General features: G+C 41.4%; 1 protein-coding gene across 7 annotated transcripts; it reads left to right on the top strand.

Annotated features, from left to right (window-relative positions):
- Nucleotides 1-8,116: 8,116 nt before the first annotated feature.
- RPP40 (ribonuclease P/MRP subunit p40) lies at nucleotides 8,117-17,931 on the top strand. 7 transcript variants are annotated; one of them, XM_081057836.1, is made up of 9 exons: nucleotides 8,117-8,300; nucleotides 9,906-10,050; nucleotides 11,470-11,538; nucleotides 12,522-12,617; nucleotides 12,745-12,911; nucleotides 13,365-13,455; nucleotides 15,828-16,023; nucleotides 16,142-16,276; nucleotides 17,371-17,931. In XM_081057836.1, exons 1-9 carry the CDS (start codon nucleotides 8,178-8,180, stop codon nucleotides 17,567-17,569), a joined length of 1,221 nt encoding a protein of 406 aa, XP_080913962.1. In that variant the 5' UTR covers nucleotides 8,117-8,177; the 3' UTR covers nucleotides 17,570-17,931. The 7 variants fall into 7 exon arrangements, with proteins under 7 accessions (XP_080913962.1, XP_080913959.1, XP_080913964.1 ...); XM_081057833.1 differs by having other exon boundaries at nucleotides 11,470-11,703; XM_081057835.1 differs by having other exon boundaries at nucleotides 8,127-8,300; nucleotides 12,721-12,911.
- Nucleotides 17,932-18,388: the final 457 nt, after the last annotated feature.

The raw sequence follows: 18,388 nt of genomic DNA, 5'->3' as shown, positions 1-18,388 counted from the left end.
ACCGTGATGCCCACCAAGGCCATAACCTCTAACTCAGTGCCTTTCACATAGTGTACACTCAGTACCTGTGGAACTGGGTTGAATCAGGTTGAACTGGGTTGAAGTAGCAGAGGTTGCCCTGGCAAGGATAGTACATAGGTAAAGCAGTTAAGGCTGAAAGCCTACAGGTCAGCAGCAAATGTTTTTACATTTACTTGATAAATAATTTGCAAGTAGTTCACCAAAAGATGTTGGTTAAAGCAGTGGTTTTCAGCCTCAGCTGCACATTGTAATCACCTGGAGAGCTATAGAAAATACTGATGCCCAGGCCCCACTTCAGGGATTCATTCTTAACTCGTATGTTACAACTTGGGTTTGGGGAATTTTAAAAGCCCCCACCCCAGATGACTCTAATGTGCAGCCAGGGGTGAGAACCGCAGATTCAGGGTACATTAGCTGCAAGTGCTGTCCATGTGTGCTATAAGGGGTCTTAGAAAACAGCTATGTCCTGTTAAAATGAACAGACTGCTTCAAGATTACTCAGCCATTTGGCTAAATTGTAGCAGGAGGGAATGTCTGCCAGTTGATCTATCTTTATGTCATTTGCTTTCAGAGTAAGAGGTTGTTTCAGGAACAATTAGTTGTTTGATTTAGTCTGTGTTGAAAATCATAAATAGCCTACAAATACCAAAAAGGGATGAAAATAATTTGCAAACTTGTTGAGTGCATTATACACGTTTTCACATTTCTCCTGTGATTAGAAATGAAAACTATATTGCTGAGGCCTTGGTTTCCTAGTCAGGCATCAGCTGTTCCAAGTCTCTCCAATCACTCTAGCATTATCTCGAGGGGATTACTCCCAGTGGTGCAGGGTACTAGATGGACTGAAATCTCAGAGGAATCTTGCTTCTACTGCAGAAGCATCTTTCTTCAGAACCCCAAATGATTAGGGAGGCTGCAGGAGGAGAGTGGTCTAGTGGGGTTGCATGGGCTCTGGAGTCAGGTGGAGTTGACACTGAGTCCCAGCCCAATCACTTATTACCTCTGGGGCTTTGGACAAGTGTCTTGACTTGGAACAGTTATATAAACCTTGTCTGCAAGAAAAGGAATAATGATAGTGATTACAAAGACAACAGTTGTTCTTTGTCCCTCCCTGTACTCATGCCTGCTGCAATGTGATTTTACAGCCACCCCGTGAGAGACAGAATCTGTCTCTCCACACTTTGCATCAAGGCTGCCCTTACCAGCTCTGGCCAGTAGAATGCAGGGGCTATGACAGCTTGCCAGCATTGGATTAACTAGGCTGAAAAGGTCTTAGATGCTTCTGCTTTCTCTTTCAGAACCCAGCCATCTCCATGAGAACAAGCCCATGTTAGCCTGCTGGAGAATGAGCCACCACTGGGTGAAGAACCATGGTGCCTGGTCGAAATCCAGCTCACCCCCAGAAGCAGAGTCCCCCAGTATACCAGCAGCTGCCACACACGCATGAAGTAGCTCAGCTGGGAGCAGAAAAATGGTCTAGCTGAACCCAGCCTGATTGCTGACCCGCTCAGTCATGAACTAGTTAAGTACTGGTTGGTTTGTGATGCAGCAATAGCTAATACACACACCCACTGCAGACAGGATGCCAGGATTCAATGATGTGTTAATTACAAGTTACTTGGCTAACAGTAGGTACCTATAGATGTTGATTTCCTTTTCCCCTTATTTAAAGTTGGATCTCTTGAGTTATACATAAATACATGTAAACATGTATGCATGTAATTAAATTCACACAGTACCCCATGCCACAGGAGGAAATAGACAAGAGTCTGATCTCTAGAGCCCAAGATCAGATTGCAAAATAAGAAATTTGCCTTTAATTATTCCCTTCAAATCTGAACCCTGGAGGTCAAGGCCATGGACAGATCTGACTACATGGGGTTCCCTTCTCTTGGGGCCTCATCTTCCTTTCACTGCTGTCTGATCTCAGAAAGGGGGAATGGAACCACGCCATGAAGCAGTGGTCATCGTTGGAAACTTCCTGCTTGCACCCCTCTGCTCCCTCTCAGGGCACTGTCTCTCTCCATCTTGGGTCTGAGGAATTGTTCCTAGCCTCTGGCTGAGATGGGGGTTCAGGAACTCTACGTCTCTGAAGTCAGGGGGAGTGACAGCCCTTAGACCTGCACTTCCAATGTGGCAGCCACTCACCACATGTACTGAGCACTTGAAATGTGGCTGGTCTGAATTATTATGTACTAGGTGTATAAAATAGTGAATTTCAAGATTTTTTACACAAAAAATGTAAATTATTTCATTAATAATTTTATATTGATTTCACATTAAAATAATATTTTGGATATATTGGGTTAAATTATATTATTACAATCAATTTCACTTGTTTCTTTTTATTTTCTTTAATGTGATTACTAGATGATTGCCTCCCTTCTCAAACCTCAGGCTGCCTCCTCAGAAGACCAGAGGGCAAGAAGATGATGAAATCTGAAATTTTTGAATCATTTGTCATTTTATCATTTCCATTTGTGAATAAAGGATTTAATAAAGCTTTTTACCTTCATGTAACCTTAAGTTGAAGGTTTAATATTAAAATACCTATCATACATGCGTTTCAACATCTTGCTAGGACCGGCCATTTTTCGCAGGGCACTGCAGCCATGTGGAGACACTGTCCTCATCCTTAAGCCTTCACTATTTGGAAAAGGATTGGCTGCAGGACCCCGTTTTCAGGTTTCTTAGACTTTCATCCTCCAGTGCGATTAAAGAACAAGGCCAAAATTAAGTTTGAAGCTCTCAGAAACCAAAGGATTTGTCTTTCTGTGCTGTGGCTTACCAGCATTTTTAATTTCTATTATCAGAAATTCCAATTGCAGGTCACAGCCCGGAAAAAGCCCATGAGGAATTGAGAGTCACATTGCACCTAATCTGCACAGGCACGTGCACTGCTAAAAAGGGCCATAACTTCCAAAAATCCCTTAAGTTTCCAAGACTTAGTCCACAACAAGCATTAGATTGACAGTGCCCTGTGCCGCCAGTAGTGTTGAAATGTGACTATGGATGCTGAATCCAGGGCAGACAGGGCTGTGTGCTGTGAAGGGAGCCACACATCACAGAAACACGAAGTCACACTTCAGGTGAAGCAAGCACTTTGACCAAGGTTAGGTGACTCAAGGCAACTTCATTCTTTTTCTTTCCCAATAAACATTTTCAGGATCAGAAGCCCAGACTCCATGTAGGAATGTTTTGATGGTTGCTCAGCACTGAATACAAGAGGAATAAAGGAGATGAAACCCACACTTTAATTGTAAACAAATGTGTCAGTGAAAACATTTCAGATCCATAAGTCCATGTATCTATTAATCATCACAGTAATTTGAAATGCAAGGAAATGATACAGCATATGTCACTTATAGGTTTCTTTTTCTTCTGTCCCCTCTTCATGTAAACATCTAAAGTTCCTAAGTACATAGATACTCTTTATGAGGAAAAAAAGAAGAAACCCCCATTGATATCAATGTAAACATTTAATATTGGACAATTAGTTTTTTCATTTTCTATTTTATCTGTATTGTTAAAGAGGCAAAGATATACAGTTCCACATCTCAGATATTGCATTTTTGTAAAAACTGAATGTAATAAGCTTCATTCCTTCAATTATTAACAATAACTGCAATTTGCCCGTTCTCTGCAGAATACACTTCCAGGAACTGTGGGGATGTGGCAAAGAAATAAATATTGTTCCTATGAGACGGTAAGTCCCTTGAAGGCAAGGACAGGAGATGGTCTCTCTGGTCCTTAGCAGTGTCTGGCACACTGCAGGCACTGCAGAGGTTGATGACTGCCTGAATGAATGAAAACGGTACTTCCAATGGGCAGGAAGTCCCACCCACACCTGGCACTGTGGATGGCCATGTACACATGGACACCGCCTGGACCCCCACTCCCGAGAATTACATTTGCAGCACACCACTCCCTCCCTGCAGCCCAGGGCAATTACTCCAGCTGTTGGAGAATTGGGGGACTTATCTCACCCCATGGTCTTAGCTCACCTTCTTTCTTCCCCTCAAAGTCTGTACCCAAGCTACCCTTCCACTTTACTTGTTCCATTGCTCAAAGCTCCAGTCATTCTACCTCAAGCAGCTCTCCTCTTGCCTTTCTTCCCTCCCCCATCCCTGCTGCTGTATCACTTTCTTTCATCAGTTTTTGTCTCCTTCCCTTGTAAAATAACTCTTCTACCACTTTCTACCTCATTGGCATTCATTTGGGAATCAGAAATTCACCCCACAGCTTAGTATTCCACTTTTGGAATAAGTCAGTCACACTCTGGAACAAGCACCAGTGCCATCCACCTCCAAAGATCTTGAAAGTAGTTTAAGATTCTTTAGAACCTCCAGAGAAATCTTAATCTTTCCCATTTCCTTCTAGTCAAGCTTTCTTTCCTCAAGTACCAGCATTGAAAATAAAGTTTTAAGAATTTTTGTGCCAGCAAGAAAAGGAATGAAGTACTGATTATGTTGTCATATAGATGAAACTTAAAAACATTGTGCTAAGTGAAGGAAATCAGTCACAAACGTCTATTTATTATGATTCCATTTATACGAACTGTCCAGCAAAGACAAAACTACAGAGACAGAAAACAGATTAGTGGTTGCTTAGGGCCTGGAGAGGACAGTGGGGAGAATAGGAGGGTGATAGCTAAGGGTGTTCCTTTTTGAGGTGATGAAAATGTCCTAAAATTGACTGTGGTGTTGGTTGCATATATCTGTGAATATACTAAAAACCATTAAATTGTACACTATAAATGAGTGAACTGCACAGTATAGCATTGTGTCTCAATAAAACTGTTTTAAAATTTTAAAAATTATTATGAACTATTTCATACGTTCAAAATTATATATATATACACATACATACATATATATGTACATATATCCTGTACCTGTCACCTGCCTCATAAATACAACTTCACTGGTTTTGAAGCCACGTGCGTGTCCTTCCCAATACAATCCCTTTGTGTTCTGCTTTTTCTCTATACTGACATATAACATTGTTAGTGTTCTGCTTTTAAAATACTCCTTCATTTCTACATTTCCATGTACTGACGTAGCCTACATAGTTGTCATTTTTATTGTTTGTGTGCTTCACCGATTTCCCCCAGTCAGAAGGAGGACAGCTGAGGAGAGAGGAAATGCCGTCTGACTTTGCACCTTTAGCAGAACTTCTGAGATTCAAGTCCTCTCATGGGGTGGACCATGAAGTATCGTTGGGGGCCATTCGTTTTTTCCCTTGCAGCTACTAGATCCAGTTTCCACTCTGCGTGCCATCAGAGGGCAGTTTTGTTTTTGTACACCAATAAGGGTCCATTTGTGGTGGCTGCCTGGAGCCCTGCACTGGGAAGAGCGCTGAGGTCAAGTTCAAGTTCGGCAGGACGGAAGCCTCTGATTTATTACAGGCATCTGCAAGTCAGTTCCCAGCACTGACGTCACTGCTACTCAGACTTGTAAGGAGGCGATGTTAAATGCCTCCACGGCGGTGCTGGGCACCGAAAAACAGCACTTGGTCACTCCAGGAGCTTCTGAGCTGAAGAGCTCTCTCCTTCCACCACTGCATATTGCTAGCTATATTTCCATATATATTTATAGGACTGCAATTGTGTTTTGGATTTGCACCCTGACCCAGGAATTAATTTATTTAAAAGAGTATTTCAACATTTTCAAGGAGTCGAGCATCTTTAAATTCTGGTTATTTCTAATTTTATTGCACTGTAACCCCAAAATGTGGTATGTAAAATTTTGGCCCTTTTAGATTTACTAAGTATATTTTTATGTTTTTTAAGAATACAAAGGTATTTTTATTTCTTTGCAAGTCTGTTGACTTAGTTTTTAAAAACAAAATCATTTTGTTACTATATAGTGTGTGTATATAATATGTTTTTGTTTCCTGTGCTTTTTTCCTTTTTTTAGCCATTTTTTTTTCTAGCCCTTCATTCTCTCTTCGAGTTTTCTTTCTATGCCCTATGCTCTAGATCTAATACCTGTTTGTCAGTTAAGGTTGCTTTCAGTTCTAGAAACCAGGAAATCTGACACACAATAGTATGAACAAGGCTATGGTAGGAGGCCACAAAGATGGGCAGGGACCAGGTTATCTAAGCTTTCATGCTACTGCAGTGAGAAGCCAGTAGCAGGTTTAAATGGGTTTGGAGGGAGGTGGCATATATCATGTTTTTTCATGTGTTCAAGATATCACGCTGGATGCTGAGTGGAGAGTAGACTGTAGGAGGGCAAGACAGGAAGCAGGGTCAGGAGGCTGTGCCTGGCAGCAGACCAGAAAGAGACAAAAGGTGGCTGAAACTGGTAGTAGGAATGGGGAGAGTGAAAAGAGGCTGCAATCAGAATGCATGTTGCAGGCAGAGCCAACAGAGGATTGCATGTGGGGTGTGAAGGGAAGAAGAGTCAGGCGTAACTCCTGAGTGTTCCCCACAGGGAAGAGAATCCAGGCAGTTTTCAGCAGATAGATGTATTGAAAGCTGTGAGACTGCGGGATCATTCTGAAAGGTCAGACAGGGAAGAGAAGGGGGCTGAGAATCACTAGAGATCTGGTGGAGGAGCAGGAGCAGGAAGAGAAGCAGAGTAAGGTGTGGGGGGGAGGGGGATCCAAGAAATGGAGGGGGGTCTCAAAAATCCAGAGGAAAGTGTTTCAAGAAGGAATATTTTGAAATGTACCCAGGGATCATTACAGACACAGAACTCTGGGAAGGTAGGCTGAAAGGACTTCTCAGGCCCAAATTTACTTGAAGCTACAGCTTTAATCTATAAAATAAATGGACTTTTGCCTTCTGTTTCATAATACAGGCACACCCAGCCACAGAACAAATCCTCAAATAATGTATCCCTGGAAAGACACCTCTGTTTTGAATACGCAAACTACATAGCAGGTATTTATTGCTCAATACATTTTTCAGCTGATGTTTATATATATGTATATGTATATATATATATATAATTTATATTGAGTCTTCAAAATTTAATAAAACTTAGTTTAGTGGCTTGCTAGAAAAGCTTCATCTTGCTCCCAAATACAGAATCACACTATCACTTTGCAAAGCTTTGGAGTATCAACAAAAGAGATGAACATATCTGATGTGGCTGCTTTCGGAGAGGCCACTGATACTTAATTGTGACCAAGAAGCAATGTTTTAGGCATTTTACATCCAAATATCATATTTGTAGCTTATGTCTAGGTGCCGTGTTATGATTTAGGAAATTGGTAGAGTTTTTTCAATTGACTGGCTATTCCTTATAATTTTTTCCATTGAAAATAGGTTTTCCTTATTTTTTTCAGAGACAGCCTGACATTTCAGGCACAGGTTACTCACAACTGGCAAGGGATTTTTCAGCTTTGTCTTAAACTTTTAATACTTGCCTTGTAAATTACTTAACTTGGGTTCTTTCAAATTTTATAGTAAAATGAATGCTCCAGAAAGTTGTACCACATATTCTGCTGTTTGGCATCCTCTCTGCACAGAATTGGGGCTGTGCATACTTCAGTTTGAGAAGCAACTAGTAAGGTAGTACGTGAAGTTTATCAGAAAAATTAAAGGAAAAATAAATTATTACTGTAATCCCCAACAGCAACAAATTACTAAGAGGTTCCGGAAGGATAATTAAAAAGGGATCTTAAAAGTGGTTCCAAAGGCGTCTTATTGTAGTGCGGAAAACAGAAATTGGGTATTACCTTCCTAAACAAACTTCCTTAACATTTTAGAAAGAGCAAGGTGGGGGTGGCGCTCATAGGGAGGATTTATGGCGAGACAGAAGTTGGGAGGGATGGAGGGTTTGGAGAGAAAGGTGGCTTTGGAATGACAAGTTCCATGTTCCCCGGTACCAGGTAATTCCATTTGACTCAGCGAACTTACGGTGTCAGGCACCGGTTAGTGAGTTTCTACTTGGAGCCCAAAGAAGCCTAGGCCAGCCGGCACCGCCAGCTCCACCCCCACCTGGGGGTCGGCCTCAAAGAGCGCCGCCGGGCCGCACTGCGCAGGGCTCGGGGGCGGGGCGAAGGGGAGGGGCGGTGCGCAGGGGCGGGGCGAAGGGGAGGCCCGGGGCGAAGGGGCGGGGCGAAGGGGAGGGGCGGCGCGCAGGGGCGGGGCGAAGGGGAGGGGCGGCGCGCAGGTCTCCCGGAGGTTCTGCGGCAGGGAAAGCATGGCCACCCTGCGCGGGCTGAGAGAGGTACCCCGGCACTTGCTGGTCTGCGAGAAATCCAACTTCGGCCACGACAAGTCGCGCCACCGGCATCTTGTGGAGACGCACTACCATAATTACAGGGTGAGTCGGGCCGCCCTGGCTCGCAAGCTGGAGAGGCTTGAGAGGATCTGCACCGTGCTCTGCGTGGCGGGCCCGCCCTCGGCGCTGGGGGGCGGGGCCCTTCGCCGGGAATGCTGGGAGCTGTAGTCTCTAAACGGGTCGAAGCTGGTTGCTGGCGCATCAGCCGGATTACAACTCCCAGGATGCGCCGCGAGCGGCGCGGTGTCGGCCCTGGGGGAGACCCGGGCGGTGTGCGCGGCTGGCGGGTTACTCCCGTGCCGTCCCCGGCCCCTTTGCGGAGCATCCCGGGGAGGGATGTGAGGGGCAGGGCCGCGACTGTTGCGAAGTGCAGCCTCCGGCCGGCCTCGTACAACTCGCTTTTTCCCCACGTGGAAACCAGACTCGCCTCTTCCCCACCGCCTGATTCCTTCCCGCGCCCGTGTGCCTGTGGATTTTTCAGAGCATCGTGCGGAGTCCACGCCCAGATAACGACGTGCTTTTCTAAACTGCTTATGGAAACTGGATTGAGATCTGAGAAACTTCCCACTTTGCCTGCCTGCTGCCCTGTGTGTGCTCAAGACACAGCGTGCTGTTTCGGCAGCTTTGGGGAGAAATTCGCTGTGGGGGCCCCGCTAGCGGGCACAGCCTAGAGGTTTACGAGGGTGGTGACAAGGGCTGTTGTTGCTTCGTGAAGATGTCACCCTCAGGGATGCCTTTGCCTCAGATGTGAAAGTCGGGCATCTCTGAGGTTAATTATTGGTTTACCCAGGATCTGTTGCGAGTGGAGGAGAACAACCCAAATTCCCAGTCAAGTGTCTATTGGGCTGTTTCCACCAACCCATTTAACTGGTGAGACCTCCCAAGAATCAATCTCCACATAATGGTTTAAGCCTTTAGCACGTTAAATCGATCAGCCTGATCTCCACTCAGGCCCGCCTGGCCGGTTTCTGAGACACAAGTGCTGACGCCGGCCCTTCAGGGACAGACTGGTGTGTTGGCAGCTTTGGGAGAGCGATTTTCCACGTGCGGAGCCTGGGGCAGCCGTGGGGAACCCGTTAGGTTTAACATCTGTGCTTTGGATGGAAAGCTACTCGCAGGTAGTAGGCAGGGACGTGTGCTTAACTCGCCGGGTCTGACCTGTAGGATCTTCTGTCTATAAAATAGAAACATCCAGGAGCACTTCTGCTTCCACGTACCCTACTAATAATTGGTTCTGGAGGGGTAAATTCCTTATGCTCTAAGAGACAGCTCCTGTGATTCAAACCCGGTACCAGGAGAAACAAATTTAGGGATATTCAATTGTCCTATTTTCCCTAAAAATTCGTAAAAGGAACAGGACATATTTATAACGCTTCTTTGTAAAAAAAATAGAATATTAGCATAACATTTCCGTTTTTGTTTTTTTTTTTTTTTTGGCTCATTCTCTTTTCCTATACGATATTTGAATACAGAAATGAAAAACTTGAATTGTCAGGTGTTTCTTTTCCTAAGATTGGTAAGTTAATTAATAAGAGTTTTGTAGAAATCTATGGGGGAATAGCAGCCTGCATGATGTATATCATCCCTAAAATCCTGGGTGTTGACCTATGTGAAAATAAAACTTGTTTATATTACACATTCCAATAGGTTTCATTTCTGATTCCTGAATGTGGTATACTGTCAAAAGAACTGAAAAACCTGGTCACGGAAACTGGACCCTATTACTTTGTGAAGAATTTACCTGTTCATGAGTTAATTACACTCGAATTCATCAATACCTTTGTAAAGAAAGGTAAGAGAAACCATGCAGTGTCTATGAATGTGGCTAGATGAGGAAGTATGGTTAGATCACATCACAACACAAGGGTTTTTCTCTTGTGTTAAATCAGACCTACGGAAATAGTCTGTGTGGTCAAGTGCATGCATTACTCTCCCCTTTCCTCAGTATTCTCGCCCTGCTCTTCCACATGCTTTCATTAGGTGGTGGTTTCTGATGACATTTGTCCACAGGTGTTGCTTGGGGGTGTTGTAACATGAAGGCATCCCTCATCTTAAAATAAAGATTAGTGAAGAGGAAACCCTTTTGATCTGTGTATTCAAATTCAGTGCTGTTGGGTGTGTGCCTGCAAAGAAGAGTGTGCTCCCAGTACCGTGTTTCCCCGAAAATAAGTCTGGGTCTTACATTAATTTTTGCTCCAGAAGACGCATTAGGGGTTATGTTCAGGGGATGTCATCCCAAAAAATCATGCTCGGTCTCATTTTTTGGTTAGGTCTTATTTTCAGGGAAGCACAGTAGTTCCCACAACAGATATCTGAAAGGTTGGTTTCGGATAACAACTGTTCAGAGTGGTTTGGTGTCTTCTGCTTAGACTTGGTGAGTCTCACCCTCCTCTGCTCACCCCATTCCCAGTTGTGTCTGGTGGGTGGATTGATTTATTCCAGTTGTTTCCTAGGAGCCAGTTGTTTGAAACTATTTCAAAAAATCTTTCGGGATCCCACCCTCACACCACAAGTTACTGCACTTATAAGTAAGCAAGCCACTTACTTAGCTTGTTGGTCGGACCCGTGTTTTCCTCTCCTAGTTCCTGGTAGCTCCTCTCATTCCGATGTTGCTGGGGTTGCTTATGAAGCTGGGCTTCTTGTCTTTGGTCTCATCGACATTATTCCTTTCATCTGTTTTGAAGTTTGATGCTACTTTTTTAATATTAATAGTGTGGACACTGGCAATAGTAGGCACTTTTACATATGTTACCCAATTTAAACCCTTCACAACTCTATGAAATAGGCCTGTGATCCCCATTTTACAGGTGAGGAAATTGAGGCTGGGAGAGATTAAGTAGTTTTCTTAACTTCACACACGTTCCTGGCTCATTTTGATTTTTAACCTGGAACTGTGCCTCTCAGGTGTGTACACTTACCTAGTATTCCACTTTTTACCTTTCTGCCAGCATCCCCAAGGCACACATGCCATCCTGAGTCCATTTCCTGCTTGATGGTAGTCAGCTTATACAAACAGGTCTTGGGCGGGGGTTGAACTAACTGCTTGGCGTTTCGTGTTCTCCAGGTTAGCATTGGCAGATTTTAGGTTTACTGAGTGAGCTGGAGCAGTGATCTGGATGGTTATCACATAGAAATAATCCACTGACTTTTTGCAGGTCTGACTGGTTTTTTTTCCTTGCCTTAAATTTTTCCTCTGGGCTTTCTCTTACAGGTTCATGCTATGCACTAACATATAATACAAATATTGATGAAGATAATACTGTTGCCCTGCTGCCAAATGGTAACAACACTCAGTTTTTTTCTTTTTTGTTTAATTATAGAAGAAATATATACTGCAAAAAGAGGAAGACAAATCATACAGATGTATATAAAGTGAAGGTTCCCCCCTTTCATCCCTATTTCTTCCAAACTCATTCCCTTTCTCAGAAGGAACTGTTGTTAATAGGTAAATGTTCATTTTTCTAGACATTGTCTATGAATTTATATACACACGTAAAGGTGACTTTTTTTTTAACAAATTACATCATATTATATTGTTTCTAAATTTGCTTTTTTCCCAAGATGTATATCATAGACATCTTTCCATATCAGTGCATATAGTTCTAATTTACTATTTTTAATGTCTTGAAGGTATCCCAAAGAAGAGGTATACAATGGCTTATTTATTCCTCTTCAGTAAAACTTAAATAAATTTCTAGTTTCACTATTATAAATAGTATCTTTGTATGTATAATGTATAAACAATACCCTTCAATTATAAATAAGATGTTTGTGTATATAAGTAATATCCTTATATTATAAATAAGATCTTTGTATGCAATTTATTGCACTGACACCTAACTGCTCAATTTGCCTTTCTTTCTTTTTTTTAAAAAAAGATTTTTATTGGGAAAGGAGAACAGTGTGTATTTCCAGGACTTTATTGGGGAATGGTGTGTTTTTCCCAGGACCCATCAGCTCCAAGTCAAATTGTTATCCTTCAATCTTAGTTGTGGAGGGCGCAGCTCAGCTCCAAGTCCAGTCACTGTTTTTCAGTCTAGTTGCAGGGGGCACAGCCCACCATCCCATGCGGGAGTCGAGCCTGCAACCTTGTTGTTGAGAGCACGCGCTCCAACCAACTGAGCCATCCGGCTGCCTCTCGGCAGCTCAGCTCAACGTGCCGTGTTCAATCTTAGTTGCGGGAGTGCCTTGCTTTCTTTTAGTCAGTAAACATAAGTCATATTTTTGACATCTCTTTTATGAGAATTATTATTTAACTTGTAGGGAAATTAATTTTATCACTGGATAAAGACACTTATGAAGAAACTGGACTTCAAGGTCATCCATCTCAGTATTTTGGCAGAAAAATAATGAAATTTAGTAAGTATTATGCTTGCTCTATCAGTTTCTAACAAGGTAGTAATCTTGTAGCAATTTAAATTTAAATGTTTGAATTGCCTCTGTTCTCATTGTTCAGAAAAAGTATGGGTTCTTCTTGTCTTTAAAGCTTCTGACTCAAGGGCCTCTCCTCGGTTGGATCTCAGAGAAGATAAGATAAAGCTGTTGTACCTATTTCTCTTCAGCTGTAGGCTGCATCTTATAAAGGTTATAGAATTGGAATGGTCCATTAGATATTTATGTTTTGGGTCAAAAATTCAAAGTAATGAACCCAAGGTAAGGGTCTATAACTTGTTCTCAATAAAGAATTTCCTTTGATTTTCCTAAGTCCCTGATCACAAGTAGAAATGTACTTATGAGTGAGGAGATGTGGTTCTGCTGGCTGTGTCTGGCTTGAGCATCAGTGGTTAAGGCTGCCACCTCCATACTTAGAGTTGGCTTCCAAGGACCTCTGTCCTAGGTCTTTGACCTAGGAAAATATAAACTAAAAACATCTTTTATTGGTTCTCAATGCTAGAAATGCCCATTGAAGGCAGTTTTGATTTGGTAATCCAAAGAGAGTGCAGAACAAAGTAATATTTACTATCCATAAAGTTTCCAAAAATTCTGATTTTTTTTTTAATGTGACACTTTTTCCACAGTGCAAACTGTTTATATATGAATGAAATATTTATTCCTCTTTCCATTTTTTAAGTTGTTTCCATTGATTTGATGGACTTATCTTTTAAGCCGGATTCTAAGAAGTATGAAAGAATATTGTGGTCCTTCAAAGAAAAGAAGCCATTGAAATTTGATTTTCTTTTGGCTTGGCATCATACAGGTATGAAGAATAAGTTATGAAATATTATAGTGATTTTGAAATCTAATTGTTAATTAAAGGAGAATTGTTAATTAATGGAGAATTGAATAGTGATCATGCCTATGGTCAGGAATAGTATGTACATATACTTGTTAACATTTAGGAAGCTGCTTTGGCCTGTCTGACAGCCCAAGAACCATACTGTGTTTCCCTGAAAATGAGACCTAGCTGGACCATCAGCCCTATTACGTCTTTTGGAACAAAAATTAATATAAGACCCAGTGTTATTTTCCTATAAAAGTGGGTATATAACATAACATAACATAACAAACATAACATAACAATATATATACCGGGTCTTATATTAATTTTTGCTCCAAAAAACGCATTAAAGCTGATGGGCCTGCTAGGTCTTATTTTTGGGGAAACATGGTGGGTAGTTCAGGATAATCTATGGGTGCAGCCATTGGCCTCCATCTCCTTGGCTTATGTGTAGATCCAAAGATCTTGAGAGTGGCTACAGAGCAGCTAATGTTTATCTGTTTCTCTCCTTCCTTCCTCAAACTAATGTTTATCTGTTTCTCCCCTTCCTTCCGCAAGCTTATCTCAAACAGCCTTGGCTGTAATGTTTTCAAATAATACCAACTATAGTTATATATACAAACTTCTTATTCATTATTGCACGGTAAAAGCAGGCATACCATTTTAAAGGTTACATTAAATTTGTTGCAGTTTTTAATTGATTAGAACACTAAATTTAAATCAGAGTTTCATGATCACCAAGCATGTTAATCTACTTACAATTACCATGTGCCTTGCTCCTTGTAGAAGTGCTTTTGGCCCATCACAAGATTATAATGAATCTGATCATCACAATTCTGATGGCAGAGTTCTCTCTTTTGGGGAAGCACATAGGTCCATTTTAGAGATATGCCCATCTGTCTACCCCTTATGGGAAGTTTCTGGTCACTGGGTGCTCCAGGTTGCTTGCATGAGTCCTGGGTATGTAATACTTCAGTGCTTCTCCTTCTATTTACGGTAGAGATCCAAGAAGGCAGAGAGGTGGACTGATGTTTCAGTCACGTGGAGTCGTCATTGAGAACCATCTGTGCATTGGATTCTGGAAGTCTGTGTGTTCCTGAGATTCCTAATTATTTTAAGAGCTTGTCAGGAACTATGAAAGGTCTGAGATTTTACCCCGTCGCAGGGTAAGAAGTTAGCCTGCACAGTCCTGTGGATGCTAACAGAAGACATGGAACTCCTAAGTTGGAGACAAAAGACTTCTGAGTTGTGATCAAAAAATACGGTGAATGTTTGAAAAAAAACATTTATTACAACAAAGGACACATTGTCATTAATCCTCCTCAAAATATCCCCTCGTTCTTGCCACTTTCTGAAGCAGTTCTGGAAGTCCTCTTTCACGAGTGTCTTTAGTTGCACTGTTGTGGCTGCCTCCATGTCCTGAATCGATTCAAAACGTTTTCCTTTTATGGTCATTCTGACTTTGGGGACGAGGCTGAAGTCGCACGGTGCCAGATCTGGAGAATAAGGTGGGTGAGGACACACCGTAATGTTTCTATTTGACAGAAATTGCCATACCAGAAGCGATGTGTGACATGGAGCATTGTCATGATGGAGGATGAAGTAAAGACACTCACGAAAGAGGACTTCCAGAACTGTTTCAGAAAGTGGAAAAAATGATGGGATAAGTGTGTTCGAAGCAAGGGGGAGTATTTTGAGGGGGATTAATGGCAATGTGTCTTTTACTATGATAATTTTTTTTTAATTTAAACATTCACCATATCTTTTGATCACACCTCATAATTTTTCACATTGGTATCAGTGGCCAGAGTCTCAGCATTTGCACCAGTTCACCTAGTCCCAATTCTTACAGGGTGTGTCAGTTGATGCAGGCACATACAATGGGTTATGTTACAGGAGAGGAACCTGGAGCTTAAGGAACTCAAATCTTTCATACCTTTGCCCTGGAGGGAGGGAGGGAGACATTACTTCCTTTAGACTAGACAGTAAGCAAGCCTGCCCTTTGCTCCAGAGGGGACCGCTGTTTCTCTCTTCCAGGTCTATTGGAGAGTCCTTGAAGATACACTGGCTTACTGGGATTACAAAGCCAAGCCGGAATGAGATTCTGTCATCTTTCAGTTTCTTTTCCATTTCTTTTATAGAGATTGTGCAAATATGCTCCTCTGTCTATAGAATTCACCAATTTTATTTGTACATAACTACTGCTTTTGGTTTTATTTATTAAGTCGAAATTATCTTATTACAACAAATGATGAAACTAGTATGGGTTGAATCTGATGGGGTGGGGTAGTTTTAGGGATTCACGGAACTTGTTTACAATATTCAAATGGTCTTATATGGTTTGTTTTAAGGTGTAGAAGAATTGATGATGTCATACTTTTGCAATTACCAAATTCATGAACATCAGCCAAAACTAGCAGTGAGCACGGTGACAGATCTGCAGTGCCCAGTACTGCAGAGCAGTGAGCTTAGGGGAAAGCCGGAGGTGTCGTGCAGTGCTGGGGAGCTCCTCGATTGGCTGGGCGCCATCTTCTGTAGCGCTAAATTGTGCGTATGCGAGCTCCTGCGCCTTGCGGGGCTCTGGCTGGCTTCTTGTTTTTCATAGGGGCTTAGTACTTTGAAAGTGATTATGTCCTGATACAAATGTTTTCTTTTTTTGTGACAGAAATAATGAGCCTAATAGTTTCATATCAACCTATTGTTGTCCTCAGCCAAGCACAGTGGTGGCAAAAGCTTATTTGTGTACAATCACTGGTTTCATACTTCCAGAGAAGATATGTCTCCTGTTGGAACAGCTGTGGTAAGAACATGTTTTGCCTTTTCTATCTTGCTTGTCTGTGTCAATGTGACATTTTAGGGACAGTGCTACTGCTCTGAATTTCAGGGTCCTCTCACGTTTCCCCCCCTTTTTTTTTTCTTGCTGGGGCTCACAGTGTAGTAACATTATCATCTTAAATGACATAATTATCCGTGGTGATAGGAAAATGTTATCGCTGTGTACTTGGCCTCATGAAAAGACAAAGAGCAGGGCTTAACTGCTTCTTGAAAGCAAACTGCTCATTTTTCTTGCTCTCCCGGACCATTTTGGTGCAATTGAAGTTACAATGCCTCTTAAGAAACTAGCAATACTCTGTGGAAGACATTATGATCTCTCTTAAATATTGGAGTTGTGCAAAATGTTTCATTTTGAAATGGTGCAAAAAAGTAGTTAACCATCTCTGAATCCACATCATATCTAGGATCTGTTCTAGCTCTAACATCTGTGAATCACTGGCATCAGTAATATGCTCAGGATTGTATAACGTAGTATTAATTTTTTATTTGCGAAGTATTATAGAAATAAAATGCTAAGTTGTATCTAATGTCAGGAAACTCAAATCCCATATTGAAAAAACTGCAAAGGAAGAATAGTGTTTTCTCAGACTTTACTTTGAAAATGTCTGAGAGTGATGTCTTGAGGGTTTTCCTCTTTAAACCCAGCATTCTTTTTCACATTTATTAGTTTATGCTTTGATTTTCCTCAATAAGAAGGTTGAATTTTTAAAAATCTGATAAATTATTCTGTAGTGTTTCAGTTAACAGAGACTCTGAAAACAGCACTGTGAAAGGGAGGGAAACTATTATATACTTTTTTGTTTTTTGAATTCTACATGATCTTACATAATGAGGGCTGGAAAAGCTAAAGTTTGTTTTGTGTATTGTATATTGGTTAATCTTTACTGAATTCACAACATAATGTCAGGAATTTAATTTGCATCTCCTGTTTTATAAATAAAAGCTAAGGTCCAAGCTTCATTGGAACATCACAAATATCACTTATCCTAAGTAAGTAAAAAAAAAAATCTGAACATTCTTAACTCTCCCTGTTTGTTAAGAATTATCTTTCTTTTTCAGTCACTACTTTGATGAACCAAAGTTAGCTCCTTGGGTTACGTTGTCAGTTCAAGGCTTTGCAGACAGCCCTGTTTCATGGAGAGAAAATGAACATGGTTTTCGAAAAGGAGGAGAACATTTATACAACTTCGTGATTTTTAATAATCAGGACTATTGGCTTCAGATGGCTGTTGGGGCAAATGATGACTGTCCACCATAAAAATGCAAAATGTATAGTCATGTTTATTTACGTATATGCTTTTAAGATTTCTGAATGGTAAAAGGACTGTGTGTTCACTCACGCTTGTATTATGGTGTCATATCTTAGGTAAGCATCTATTAGCATTATGCTCTGGACTTGGGGCCCACCCTGTGACTGCTGCTGGGCCTGTCACCCAGCGAATAGCTCACAGTTGATTTCTCCCTGTCAATATAAACACAGGGGTATGGGTTACTACGTGGTAGAGTGGGCCAGGGAACAGGGCTTGTGGGACCATTGAGTAAGATGTGTGGTGTTATTCAGGCACTTGATTACAACTTTTTCACATAATAAAAAGATATCCTCATATCATATTTACCAGAGCTCGTCTCTGCCTTAGTGTTGTTCATATATTACCTAATTTATTTCTCACATGAATCCTATGAGGAAGCAGGCACAGAGTATAAATAAGCTATTGAGGTCACACTGCTTGTGTATCTGAGACTTGATCTCAGGTCAGCTGCTTCCTAAGTATGTGTTCTCACTCTCCTGCCTCTGGATCAGAAGGGATAGCTGAATACTATTAGGTTGGTGCAAAAATAATTGCAGTTTTTGCAATTTTTAAACCACAATTACTTTTGCACCAACCTTATATATATTGTTAAAGAACAAGTTGAAAGAATTGTTTTTCCAGCTGTATGGCTGATAAGGACTAGCTTAAAACAACTAAAACTTCTGGAATACATATCAAAAATCATTATTTAAAATGTATCAATGAACTGCAAATAAAAAATTCTCAAAGACTCAATAAATAAATAAAATTTAATGGAAATAGAAACC

The sequence above is a fragment of the Rhinolophus hipposideros genome (genome assembly GCF_964194185.1).
Source record: "Rhinolophus hipposideros genome assembly, chromosome: 8".
In the NCBI taxonomy this organism is placed as follows: domain Eukaryota; kingdom Metazoa; phylum Chordata; class Mammalia; order Chiroptera; family Rhinolophidae; genus Rhinolophus; species Rhinolophus hipposideros.
Note: the sequence above shows the minus strand (reverse complement) of the source record. Positions and strands in the feature narration are given on the sequence as shown.

Excerpts from the sequence above, each read along its gene's own strand:
- RPP40 (XM_081057833.1), top strand. The coding sequence starts at position 8,178 with ATGGCCACCCTGCGCGGGCTGAGAGAGGTACCCCGGCACTTGCTGGTC. Across the intron at positions 11,704-12,521 it reads GAAGGAACTGTTGTTAATAG|GGAAATTAATTTTATCACTG; the intron begins GTAAATGTTCAT and ends TTTAACTTGTAG. Across the intron at positions 16,277-17,370 it reads CTCCTGTTGGAACAGCTGTG|TCACTACTTTGATGAACCAA; the intron begins GTAAGAACATGT and ends TTTCTTTTTCAG.